We start from the raw sequence: 13685 nt of genomic DNA on the forward strand, positions 1-13685 counted from the left end.
CAATGAAGGCGAGGGCAGAAGTGTGGAGGAGAGAGCAGCCTTATAGTCAAAGAGACCTGCATTTGAATTCCAACCCCACGACCTCAGGCAAGTTCCTTCACCTCTGCGAGTCTCAGCGTCTAGAAAATGGTCGTGCGTCCAACATTTACTGTTTGCTTAGGATGGTAAGCAAGACAGACAGTGTCTTTTTCTTCATGGAGCCTCCAACTTAGAGAAATTCATAAAACAAGCAAAAAAACAAGCAGAGGAAGAGAAATTGGGATATGAATGATGGAAGAAACAATTAAGGGGCTGGGATCCAGAATAACAAGGCTGCTGGGGGCAGCTCTAGTCAGAGTGGTTAGGGGGAGCTGGAAACGAAGACAGGGAGCAGCCACATAAAGAGACAGGAAAAGCAAACAGAGAGGGCAGCATGTGCAACAGCCTGGGGGCAGCACATTCCAGGAACCCAGGCTGGATCTGGTGAGCGAGGGGCTGACAGACGAGGCTGGACACACCGCCACAGGAAGGTTTCAATAGGGATGTGTTATGATCTAATTTACAGAGAAAGAACTGGAGAGCAAGGGGGACAGTGGGAGCAGTCAGCCAGCTGCAGCAGTCACCCAGGAGAGCGTGCTGGTGCCGGGACTACAGAAGCAGCCGGTGGGGGGGGCGGGGCGGGAAGCAAACAGACTCTCAAGAGATTTAGGAAGTAAAGCAAACAGGGCTCAGGGATGGACTGGATAGAAGCCTGAGCAAGAGGAGGTGTCCTGAATGGTCTGGCTTAAGCATTCACACAGATGGAGATGCCTTTAACAGGATGGGTAAGACCTGGGCAGGGATATTGGCTCAGAGGGAGGGAAACGATGCGCTCGCTTGGGACAAGTTGGGGTGGGGGTGGCTGGGAGGCATCAAGAGCAGATGTCGAGGAGGCGGCAGGACGAAAGGAGCCTGGAGGTTGGAGGAGAGGTCTGGCTGAAGATGTATATAAATCTGAGTGTCATCAGCCCAGAGACGATGTTTACATCCATGGGAATGCATTAAATCATTCCAGGAGCAGTGCAGTGAGAAAGAAAAGATGAGGACCCAGAACTCGGTCCTGGGAAACCCAGTGTTTAGTAGCTGGGTAGAGGAGAAGCAGCAGCCAGGGACACAGGAGGGGGCCAGGACAGAGAGTGATGTGATGGCCACTCACAGGGTGAAGGGAGTTGAAGGGTTTAGCGTGGTCCCTGGCACAGAGTGAGCATTGCCACTCTTACTGTTGCGTGTTAATTGTCTGGCACAGTGTCTACTGGTACCCAATAATGGTGGGGGGGCGATTAATGCTGTGCTTGCTTCATATGGCCCCCTCTTTGCGTGGGGGATTTGGAAGATCTGGGGAAAGTCCTGAGGCAGCCCAATATCAAGATGTTAGGTAGAAGAGGAGAAGCCAACCAAGGAAGTGAGAAGAGGCAGCTGAGGATGACAGAAGAAAACCTCCAGGTCACCTGTGAAATCATTCACCCACTCAGTCCTTTAACAAACATGTATCAAATAGGCACTCTGCTGGTATCAACAGGATACAGCCCCTAGCTTCAGGACCCCCTGGATAAAGCATCTCCTAAATACTCCTTTAAGCAAAAAGCCTTGGGGGCATACACCTGCTTACCAGGAAGATCTAAGGTACCTCTACATGGTCAGGGGAGAGATGGGCAGTGTCTCTTGCTAGGTCTGTACCCTTCATGTTAGTTGGGTCTCCACTGAAGTCATGTGATTATTCCCCTTAACACCTTCCACTTTCCTCTCCACCACTCCCACCAACTACTGAGTTTCATCGGATGGTTCATCCAGAGATGAGCCATATGTAGACTCAAGCCTCTGGTTCCTGGCAGTTCCTAACCAGTCAGTAAAGAACCTGCAAATCCCACCCCTGCCCTGACCCTTTTCCTCAACATTTGTTCAGCACTTACCATTATGAGGTCGATTTCTTTACATATATCTCCTCTGTAGATTCTTATAACTACTACAGGTGCTATTCTGATCCTCATTTGACATATGGAGAAACTGAGGCTTAGAGCAGTCCAGCAACGTGCCTGAGATCACCATGCTAGTAAGTGATGGAGCAAGGGTCTGAACTCAGGGATTCTGGCTCCAAAGTTGGTTGGCTATAGTCTTGCCCTTTGGGATGGGGTCATTTACCGGGCTGGGATGGGTGGGCCAGGGGAACTCCCTCAGGGAAGCCCAGGAGAAGCCCAGATCAGGAGGGATGAGGGTCTTCACAGCACTGAGATGTGGCCCAGAAGGCATGTGGTTCTAATGGCCCCATGCGCACACAGGCTTGGGACTAAAAGGCAAGCACAAATGCCTAGGCCATTCCAGGGTCTCCTGAGCACCGTGGGGAGTTTTTCCAAAAGGGCTGATGAATCCGGGGCTGCAGAAGGGGACTTCTCTGCACAGGCCTGGGAAAGGCCCTGTGTTATTCAGTACATTCTTGTTGAGCCTTTACCTTGTGTCCAATGAACACTTGCCACTGTGCTGCATGTTGTGGGCTGTTAGACAGTCCCTGCTCTCAACATCAAGGCCAGACATGTACAGAACACACAGAACATGCCAGGCCTCGAACTAAACACTTGCCCTAAGTCATCTCATTTGTTCCTTAGAATTCTCTGAGGCAGGGACTAATATTAGTCATATTTCACAGGAAAAGAAACTGAGGCACAGGAAGCTTAAGCATCTTGCCCGGGGTCCTGTAGCTAAGTGATGGAGTTGGCATTTAAACCCAGGCAGGTAGCACAGCCTCCTGGATCTAGGCTAAAATAACAACTAATCTTACCATGTTCCAGGCTCTCTACACAACTTGCTCCCAGGAGCACGGTGTCAAGCCCTATCCTCTGGAGCGGGCTACCTGGATTCACACCCAGGCTCTACTGATTGCCAGCTGCACAACTTGGACAAATAGTTAACCTCATCTGTAAATGGGGATAAAGATCAAATCTAGTTTACAGGGTTGTTGTGAGGATGAAAAATTAATAATAAAGTCCTGACGCACAGTAAGAGCTACAGTGTGTTATTATTATTAATTCTCAAAAACAGCTCTATAAAGATTGTCATAGCCACTTAATAGGTGAGGCGCTATGGCTGGAAGAGGGCCAGGCACTTGCCTGAGGACACAGAGCTGGGATTCAAATCCATGACTCCTTGAATCTGGCACCAGAATCTAAAGCACGTGCTCTTAACTTGGAGCCTTACTGCTGGGGTGGAGGGGAAGATGGTAATCCACCTAGCCCCCTCCTCAATAGCCTTCTCCCCAGAACAGCCCCAGCCCTCGTGCATCGAAGCCGAGATAAAATGAGAAGCCAAAGAATTCTTCAAATCCTCTTCCAGTGTGAGCCTTCAGAAGCCTCCCAAAGGCTGTGTGTGCATTGGGGCGAGCCAGTCTGGGAAGACTGGACAGTCTTCCAAAAGCCCTAACTGTAAACAGGACCCAAGCACCCCACACCCTGCAGTGCTTCCCCTCAGCTGAGCGGGCTGGCAGGCCCCAGTCAGCTGCCTCCACAAATACATAAACACATAAATTGTGTGCCAGAGCTGGCAAAGCCACAGAAGGAAAGGCAGATACCAAGACCAGAGGAGGAGATGGGGGCGCAGCTCCAGACCCCTCCAGGGTGCAGAGAACAGCTGGGCTTCTAGCGGTGGACACCTGCAGACACAGTGGGTCCCCAAGGTCCAGTGACTGGACAGGGATGAAAAAGGGGCCTGCCAAGGAGATGGCTGGTATGTTACAGCAACCTAGGAGTCTGTGAGAGGGGGCAAGTGGGAGTCGGGGGTGGTCCAGGGGACAAAGACCATCACTCGCTATGCATGGGCAGTGGGTTGGACCCACAGATATCTGGGACAGACCAGGGGATGGATTGAGTCCCCACACTGTTCTGGGACTAGACTTTATTCTTGGCAGTTGGGGGGATGTCACACACCCCTCCCTGTCACTAACCCCCCGCGGCCAGGCCAGGAGAGGCACCCCACATGTGGGAAACCACTAGGCCAGAGTCATGAGCATGCCCCGGCGTTGGCAGCTTCTTCGCCAGCCAGGAGGGCAGCTGTGGGGAGGGGATAGGGAGACGCAAACCACGGGGAGCCTGGAGAGCCAGCTGACAGGGCGTGGAACCAAGAGCCCCATATTTGACAGAGCTCCGGACCTAGCCATCCAGGGCCAACACCCCACTGCCCACGTGGTTCTCATCAGGCTCATTAGCAGCAAAATAGCAACAAGCAAACAGCGCTGGGCCCAGCTAATTAGCACACAGACCTTCAGTGGGCAAGCCAACTTCGTGTGGGAAAGGCTAACTCCCACTGGCAATTCCTCCAGGAGCGCTGCCAGCCTGTGTGCCAGGGTCACAGGTATGACCAGGGGAGCAGCGGAGGGCCGGGGAGAGAAACAATGGAGCTGAGGCCCCCCGGGGTGGAGTGGCTACTGACAGCAGGCTGGAGCAGCACCCCCTGCTCAGGGCACGAGGGTGCACACGCACGTCAATTCTGACAATCTGCAGACTCACCCAACCTCGAGTTTCCAGTGTTGAAACTCCAGATTGGCAGAGAATGATGCTGGAAAGTCATGAGAAAGTTAGGAAACTGAGAACCTTCAAGGCTGAAGGGCCAGAGCAAGGTCCATGCCCAGACCCCTCGGGCAGCTGTGGAGAAGCCCACCCACTCTGAAGCCGCCCTCCCCAACTTCAGCTCAAACCTCAGCAACACTCTCTGCTAAGCTCAATAGAACTTATGGGCCCTCCTCTTCATCTCCAGCCCCAAATCCCACCCCAGGCCTCAGCTCCAGGACTCGGAGTACTACTGTCTCTGGCTCTCGTGTTGCTGTCACCTCCTCCGAGGGCGCCATCAGTGGAGGCTAGGGCACAGAGCCCGGCTCTTCCTACCTCACTTCTTGGTCTCCACATAACTAAGATGACTACTCTCTTTTTTCTCATCTGGGCCAGCCTGCCAGGCTCTGGAGTGGTCCAAAGGAAGACTGCTCCAGACACAGGATCAAAGCCTCATCTGACCGTCCTGGTAGGATGCCCGCCAGGGGCCAGGGGCCAGAGCAGAGGTGGATTCCCCTAGCACGGCGCTGGGAGTGGTCCCCCCAGGAATGTGCGATGCAGAGGCTCTGGGGCCAGGTGTGTTCCGCAGACCACAGGGGTATGTGAGCACCACAGGGCAAGTTGGGGAGGAGCCCCAACACAGTGGAGCAGCAGGTGGGGAATATAGGAAGCTTTACAAACAAGGGCGGGGATTTTATTTGAAAAGTCATCTTCACTTGGAGCCTTTTTTTTTCGCCATGCCATGCAGCTTGTGGGATCTTAATTCCCCAACCAGGGATTGAACCCAGGCCCTTGGCAATGAAAGCACCAGTCCTAACCACCAGACCACCAGGGAATGCCCTGGAGGCATTTTTCAATCTCCTCTCTTCCACTGCCTCCCGCCTGGAGAGGGGCTACCTGCTCAGGAGGCAGATTGGGGAAGACACTTGTGCTCTCCGCACAGGTTCTGGAGTCCCCATGCCCCGCGCAGCTCAAGGAAGAGAGAGGGAGAGGGTGGATGCGGTGGAGGCACTCACGTTTGATACAGTGGTTGGTACTGTTTGCCGTTGTCCATCCTGGGCAGCACTGTCCCCCGCAGACATTCCTCCTGCGGGGTCACCAAAACAGGGTCAGCATAGGGTGCTCAGAGCGGGACTATTCACAGAGCCCTTCTGATGGTTCCACCCTCTACAGGCAGGGCCTGGGGGAACTCTGCCAGGCCGGGCACTGTCTCCCTTCTCTAGGGAGGCCGCATGGCCCATGGGCGGGCGCTTTGGGATCCTTCACATCTAAGATTGAATCCTGACTCTGCCATTCTCTGCATGAGCTTGGGAAGCCTCATTCTTTTCATCTGTACAATGGAGATAATAATACCTGCTTAATGTTGTTGTGAGGATTAAATGAGATAGGATGTATAGCCCCTGACACACTGGCACAGGGATCACGAAGATGATCAAAAAGCAAGTTCAGAGTGGCCCAGTCACTTGCTAAGACTAAACAATAAGTAAATGCCAGAGCCAGATTCAAACCTCAGTTGACCCAACTCTAAGTCACGCTCCAACTCCACATGGCCTCTCACCAAAAAATTATCACCATGGCCCTTGCCAACAAATTCTGATAATCCAAGGGAAGCTGGAAAACACACACAAAACAGCCTTAAGGACATACATATGCATCACCTGCCAACAAAGGCACACTGGGAGGAGCCTTAGCCCTCTGGCAGGCTGGTGCCCGGTCCGACGGAGCGCTGGGTGGGACAGAAGGAGCCGGAGCTCCAGAATTTCTCTTTAAGAGGAGCTGAGGAAGTGGCAAGCTGGTAGGAAGATGGGGCTGGGGACTCGGGGTAAGCTGCTCTGCATGGCGAGCACACTTTTTACTTGGGCAGGCTGATGGAACTTACTTGGTGGGCGATAGTCCTTCCCCCAGCTACTCCTTGGTACTGGCACCGAGACACCTACAGGAGACACTGACCAGCAGTTGCCACCGGGACCACTCACCCAACTCACCCAAACTCTGCCCTCAGGTGTTGAGTGAGGCCCCTGCAGCACCAGTATCCTTCACCCACCCTGACTGTCAGTCTAAAGACCCAAATGCCCGGACAGGGGTGACTTCCCGAGAAGGGCTCTATTTGGAGAAGACCTCTGGGGTCCTGACTCCTCAGCTCAGGCTGGCCCTGGCTCTGCTTCACAGACCCCATCATTACCACCAGAAATTGTCTGCTGAGCACTCGCTGAAACTCAGGGTGAGCGGGGCAGCAGAGGTACGGAGCCCAAGAGTGGGGTGAAGGACAGACCGGGGGCCATTCCTGTGACCCTTGTGGCCGGCATGGTGAGCATCTGGTCCCACTTAGGAGTTTGTTTGACATTTGTGTGGCCCCCAAAGCTTGTGTGGTTTTTGAAACCTTACGAAACATTCAAAATAAATTCCTTCAGCTTGAAAAAGCTGAGGCCCATTCCTGGCCCTTTGGCCCAAACCTGTGGGGAGCTGCCTCCCAGGGAGGCCCCAGAATGTCCTCCCAGCCAAGGGCTGTGCCATTTCAGCCACCTAGAAGCCTCTCTGGACCGCTGCATTCATCGGTTTCCTGGTTCCCCGAAGGCCTCTTCCCCATCAGGGCCCAAGTCACTGGGTTCTGGGGAAGGGGCTGGTCCTCACAGCCAGGGCTTCTGAGTGTGTGCTCTGGCGGGAGTGGGGACTACCCACCCTTTGGTGAGTCATTACCCCTCTGGTGGTGACAAGGCCTCTTAGATGCCTGAGAGGTCTTTGAGAGGGAAGCAGACAGCATGCCCTAGGAGTTTTCTAAAAACTAGGGTCTGTGGGAGTCCAGAGAGCACAGACTGAGGGGCCCACCTGGCTGAGAGGTCATGGCATGGATCCCAGCTCAAGGAGGCCCACTGAGCCTGCTGGTACCCTAGATGCCTTCAGAATGGCTACGGAGCTGACTGTAGGAAGGCAGCAGCTCGGCCTGCCCTGCCTGACCACGGTAGAGCCCTCAAGGCCGTCAGGGCCACAGTGAGAACTGGTCAGAATCAAAGCTGCCAAGCAGGGGGGCAGGGCTTGGCTAAGCGGGCACTCGAGAGGGATACAGAAGCCCAGCCGGAGTCTTGGGTACAGGCTCAGGGAGGTGCCCGATGGGAGATGACAATTCCGTGGGCTCTGGCTAGTTGGAGAGAGCAAATGAGCCTGACTAGCTGGGGCCAGTGACTCAGTGGCTCTGACTATCTGGAAGATAGCACTCAGAGATTATATAAGCCCAGCCTTCCAGGCCACACCACTCAGCAAACATTAGCCCAGTATCCAGCATCATTGCCCAACCCCTCTGGCTAACAGCCTAGGACAGCTGCTGTTCCACCTGGAACAAATCTGGTCATACTGGTCCTTTGTTATAGACGCCTCAAGGCTCTCCACTGGCCTCTACAAAGCCAACCGGACCCCTCCTGCCTGTGGAGTCTAATTGCCCCCCTTCCCCCCTTATCTCCATGGCCACCTACAACCAAAACTACAATCCTCCAAGTATACGAAGTTTGTTGTCCCCCAGCTGCACTGTATGTGGGCACATTTTGATGCCTTTGCTTAAGCTGCTCTCTCTCCCTAGACTGCCTTCCCTCTCTTCTTTGCCGACTGAAATCTGTGGCACGCTCCAAGACTTCCAGATCAAATGTCACCTCCTTTGTGTAAAACCTCCCCTGACATCTACCCAGCCTTCCCCATTCTCCAGCCGCCACACCATTTAGCACTGATTATCTCAGGCTGTTGGTGTATGTCTCCGTCTTGAGTACCTTGAGGGTTCTTTCTTATTCCTCTTTGTGCCCCTAGAGTCTAACATAGTGCCTGACATGTGGTATACTTTTAATACCTCTTTGTTTCACTTAATCCAATGTTTCCCAACACACTTCTGGTAGGAAAGGGAGTTTGACGTTTCCATATTTGACGTTTCCATAATCACAACATGCAACAATGCTGAATCACACAGCAAGAAAGTGATTCCCTTATTTTTTATTTTATTTTATTTTTTTTAGTGATTCCCTTTTTAGTGATCGTTCTAGTCTGATTAGATCAGTGGGAAAAAATCCCTGTCGGAGGTTGGGTCTTCATGCCTGGTTCTCTCTCCAGCACTTGCCAATTGCCCTTTCCAATAGGGAGAACTACAGGGCTGAACTTCCTATGATAATGGTATTTGACTAGACTTTGAGAACATTTTGTTTTCATTTCAGTTTCCCTACAGTTTTCTCTTTATGACAAGTGGTACTATTTTCAGCTTATGATAGTGATACAAAGTGTCCTTGAAAATGGATTTATTTATGTAGAAAAATGCCAAGCACTGTTTGTAATACCAAAATATGTAACTCATCTAAGTGTCCAAAAACAGAAGGATGGATAAATAAACTGTGGTATATTCAGACAATGGCAATAATAACCAACAATTAAAATGAATAAACTTGGGCTTCCCTGGTGGCGCAGTGGTTGAGAATCTGCCTGTCAATGCAGGGGACACGGGTTCGAGCCCTGGTCCGGGAAGATCCCACATGCCGCAGAGCAACTAGGCCCATGAGCCACAACTACTGAGCCTGCGCGTCTGGAGCCTGTGCTCCGCAATAAGAGAGGCCGCGATAGTGAGAGGCCCGCGCACCGCGATGAAGAGTGGCCCCCGCTTGCCGCAACTAGAGAAAGCCCTTGCACAGAAACGAAGACCCAACACAGCCAAAAATAAATAAATGAATAAATATTTTTTTTAAAAAAATGAATAAACTTGGGCTGATTATATTAATGTAGTTAAATTTCAAACATCTAATGAGGATTGGAGAAAGCAAATTGTAGAGGGATAATGCAGCATAGTACCACTTATCTAAGTTTAAAATATGCAAAACAATATTGTGTATGTTATGGATGCATGCATCTGTAGTAATGGTATAAAAACATAGATTGGAATCATGGGTAAATTCAAGGTAGTGGTTAACTCTGGGGAGAGAGAGAGACAAATTTATAGAAGATATCTCGACTAAAAAAATCAGAAGCAAAATAGGCCCAAATATTAAGGTTTGAAAAAGCTGGATTGTTAGTTGTATTATTTCCAATACTTTTGTAGGTTTGTATAAAACTTCATAATATAAAATACTTAAAAATAAATAAAACACAAAATCCTGTTATTTTAACAGTTTATAAATTTAAGAAAATAATAGAACAAGGAGGAAAAGATAGAGGAAAATATTATGAAGGTGTTATGCTGTGAGGCTAAGCTTAAGAAACACTGAGTGCTGGGAAACAATGGCCTAAAAAGTTTCCTGTGGACTGTGAATTTCAATAGTGCAAGAATTGTTTCTGCTCTGGTTACACTGTGTCCCAGACACCTAGCACTGTGCCTGGCGCACACTTAAAATCTTCATTGTGTGCAATAAAACCCCACTACATTGCAAGTTCCACGGAGACAGAGGCTGTCTTGGCCACTGCTGTATCTCCATGGTCCAGCAAAGTGCCGGGCATATAGGAGACCTCCCAAACGTTTGTTGAATGAAGAATCCCCAGTAGTGGTGAGGCAATTCCAAGCTTTACCAGCAGGTGGCACTTAGTCCTTGGCCCTGAGCAATTCACAAGGCAACTGCCAGAGAGGCCAGCCTGGCCAGAAGCCATGAGCTAGAATGGACTTGGGGAGAGGAAGCCAATGGACAAGATTGCCACTCAGCCCCCTCCCCAGATGACTTGGAGTGGCTAGCTGGAGTGCCAGAGGAACCCACCCTTTATCAAAGCTGCAGAAAATAATCTGGGGGAGGAGCCAAACCCAGCATGTGATGTGATGTGTGCACCTGTATATGGCAAGTGCTTGTGGGTGGCACCCAGCCCAGGTCCTTACACACCTGTGTACATCTACCAGCCTTATCATGGTGACAATCTGCTTTGCTCATCACCACCTCATTTCACAACTGCGAATAGTGCACCCTCCCACCCCCACTCCACTATCCCATCTCCCCCCAACTCCCACCCGAATGCTGACGGTATAAACTCCTCCGTGATCTGGCTCAACCTATGCCTCCAGCCTCAGCCCTGTGGCTCCCCTACACCAGGGTGCAGTCTTGCCCCTAGGCCAGTGCCAACAGTGAAAAGCCCTTGTCTTTGGGCAGTGCTACACCTCGGCACCCCACTCCTGCCACCTCCCCTCTGCTTCCCCACACGCCGCCCCACGAACCCCAGGGGCTCCTGCTCACAGGGCCTCCTTCTCCTCCGGGCTCCTCAGCCACAAACGTCCATTCCTTTATGCTTAACATGAAGCTTCTGGTACTAGAAAGCATGTTCACCAGTGCGTATCTGTTCATTTCTCCAATTCGATTTGAAGTAATTGAGTTGCCCTCCTGGCAGGAACAATGCCTTTGTCTCGGGGCCCCATCCCCTATCCCAGGCTCTGCACACTTGCTCTTAAGAAGTATGTATTCACTTGCACAGGCCATTAACACCCGCTGATCCTCTGTGTAAGTGACTTGGCAGTGCTCGGGTCTACTCTGTCTGCCTTAAGCTGGGCCTTCCAAGGGCGGCGGGGAATTCATTCACTCACTCAACAGATACTTAACAAGCAGCAACTATATACGAGCACTGTTCTAGGCACTGGTGACACAGCAATGCACAAAACAAAGCCTCTCTTTTCATAGAGCTTACATTAGCGTGGGCTGGGAGACCAGACCATAAACACAGAAACAGAAACATAATATGTCCAATGGGAATAAGTGCTATGAAGAAACGTAGAGCAGGGTGAAGGAAGAGAGAGGGTGGGGCAGGAGTAGTCAAGAAGGTCTCTCTAAGCAGAGAAACACAGGAGAAGAGTCCTGCAGCCTAGGAAAATAGCGAGTGGAGAGGCAGTAAGAACATCCTCGGGAGCAGAACAGGGGTTGCAGTGTCCTTCATGCTATGAGCCAGGGGACAGAACCCAACTGGCAAATCGGGCCCAAGCCAAGAAGGGCTGCCAGGTTCCTTCCCAGCCTCCCCGATGGTGTCCCCCCCACGCAGCCCCTCACTGCCCGGGCCTCCAGTGCCCTCCATTCTGGAGACACCTGTCATACTCGGGCAAGACTGAGCCTCCCGCAGCCATGAGGATCTTCAGCAGGGCTGGGGGTTACTGGGGAGCCTCTCCCACGCTGCGAGGGAGCCCCCGGCAAGCAGCTGGTAGTCTCAGGGTAGGGGGGAGACTTAGCCCTGCAAAGTGCGCGAGTCGCGCTGACACCTAGCTGCACAAGGGCCCACACAGACCCACTCCCCCACGGACCCACAGGGCCGCAGCCACATCGCGAGTAGGCTTCCTGCCCAAAGTGCCCCCGACCCCACGCCCACTTCCACGTCCAGCCATCCGCGGGCCCAGGCCGACCTCTACCGCAACCCACAGACACGTGCCCCCGCGCAGGCTTCGCTGCCAGCCTCCATCCTGGAGATGCATCTGCCCTCGCGCTCTGGAGCTCCCGGCATCCTCCACCTACCCGCGCTCTCAGCCCGCTCAGCTTCCCCTGGGCCTCAAGCGCGTGGAACGCCCACCCCGCTGCCCTCTCCCCGATCCCTTTCAGATCCCCGCACCGCTACGGGCGTCAGCAGGCACCGGTTGGAGGCGGGAGGGAGGAGGGCGGGCGAATGCACTGGCGCCTTGGGAAAGGATTAACGTCGGGTCTGAGCGAGCTGGTACGAAAGGGTGTGGGTGGTGTTTCTCTTTCCTCCAAACTCTTTGAGAGTGGGTCAGATGGAGCCCCAGCTCCGGGACCTCGGTCTGTTTCCCCGCAGTACTGGGGACAGAGGGACGAAAGGCGGAGCCCGGCGCCCTCTCCTCTGGCCTGCACATCCCTCCACGAACGAGCGTACGGGAGACCGGCCCTCGCTCCCCCAGCCCCCATGATTCCCTCTCCAGTGCTCACCCCGTTAGCCGCCCTCGCGCAGCCCGCGGCCGCTGCGCGCTCCCGAGGCGCGGGAGGGCCTGGGGGGCCCGGGCCCGGGGTGCGGACTGCTGCTGGCGTAGGGGCCGGCTTCTCCAGGTCTGCGCAGGTGGCTGGACTCGCCGCGGCTGCTGCGCGCGGGGCGGCCTCCTGGCCTCCGCCTCGGCGGGCCTGCTGGGTCTCCCCCAGCCAGGTTGGGTCCGCTCCGCGGGCGGCAAACCCGGAACGGGCACGTTCTGCTCCCGGAACAGACTGTACACCTTGGCTGTAGCCGCTGCGGGGTGGCTGCCCCCGGGGCGCCGCAGCCGACTCGCGTCCCTTCCAGCCGGCTCGTATCTTCCCACCGGGTCCCTCTGAGCATGACCCATGCCCACGAAGAGAGCCAGGGTGAGCGGCAAGAAGCTCCTCCAGGGGTTCCGACGCCTGGGGCAGCGGGTGGTCGTTGGGGGCCTCATGGCGCCGGGGCGCCCGGAAAGCGGCGCGCGCGGGTAACTGCCCCGGAGCTTGCAGTCTGTGCGCCCGGCCGCCCTCTGGCTGCGCTCCGGTCCCCTCCCGGTGGCCCGCCTCTCCCCGTCTAGGGGGCCCCGAATCAGACTGCGGGCCAGGCTCTCTGTGGAGCGAGGGCCAGGCTGCGGGAGCGGCCCGGGGCTGCGCGCAATGAGCCCGGCGGCCACGCTCCGTCTCTAGCTGGGTGGGCACAGCTGTCGCACCTCCGCGCCTTCTCCCCGTCACTGTAGCCTCCTGAATGGGGACCGGAGGCTTTTATTTTTGGAAACCTCCCCCTGATTTTTCGTCTCTTTTATCCACACCGTGCCCCCTCCTCGGAGGGACAGCTCAGCCCCCTCATTACGGGAGAGGGAGAGAGGAATTCCAGCAACACCCACTTTGGCACTGGGAAGCGAGCGGGCGGCGAGCGGTGTTAACCCGTGAGGAGCTGGGGGCGACGCAGGGCCGGCCCGAGGGCTAGTAGGCGAGATGACGCCTGCCGGGACAGGGGCACCCAAGCCACCTTTCTCTTGTCCTGGGCAAGCTGAACTGCTGACCTGTCCAGAGTTTATCTCCCGCCCCTAACCTCAGGGACAAACTCCCTGTTCGATGACCAAGGCTGTAGCCTCGAAGGTCTGAAGGAGGTCAGGAGAGGTACCAAGAACGGCATGACAGAGACATGACCCAAAGGCCGGGCCCCGGACCCTTCGCTTCCCGCCCGAGCCACTGGGGGCGTCGGCCGGGGGTGCGGCTAGAGCTGGGGCAGCACGGG

General features: G+C 54.2%; 1 protein-coding gene across 2 annotated transcripts in view; it reads right to left on the reverse strand.

The window, feature by feature from the left end:
* LTBP2 (latent transforming growth factor beta binding protein 2) overlaps positions 1-13252 on the reverse strand; it is a 98831-nt gene extending 85579 nt beyond the window's left edge. The window contains exons 1-2 of one of the 2 annotated variants that reach the window (XM_061181050.1): positions 12410-13252; positions 5567-5637 (exon numbers count right to left, since the gene is read on the reverse strand). In XM_061181050.1, the coding sequence (XP_061037033.1) occupies positions 5567-5637; positions 12410-12882 (544 nt within the window). In that variant the 5' untranslated portion in view covers positions 12883-13252. The remainder of the gene's footprint in view (positions 1-5566; positions 5638-12409) is intronic. The other variant, XM_061181051.1, reaches the window with a different exon arrangement.
* Between the last annotated feature and the right edge of the window lie 433 nt (positions 13253-13685).

This window comes from Eubalaena glacialis, chromosome 2 (genome assembly GCF_028564815.1).
Source record: "Eubalaena glacialis isolate mEubGla1 chromosome 2, mEubGla1.1.hap2.+ XY, whole genome shotgun sequence".
Lineage (NCBI taxonomy): Eukaryota > Metazoa > Chordata > Mammalia > Artiodactyla > Balaenidae > Eubalaena > Eubalaena glacialis.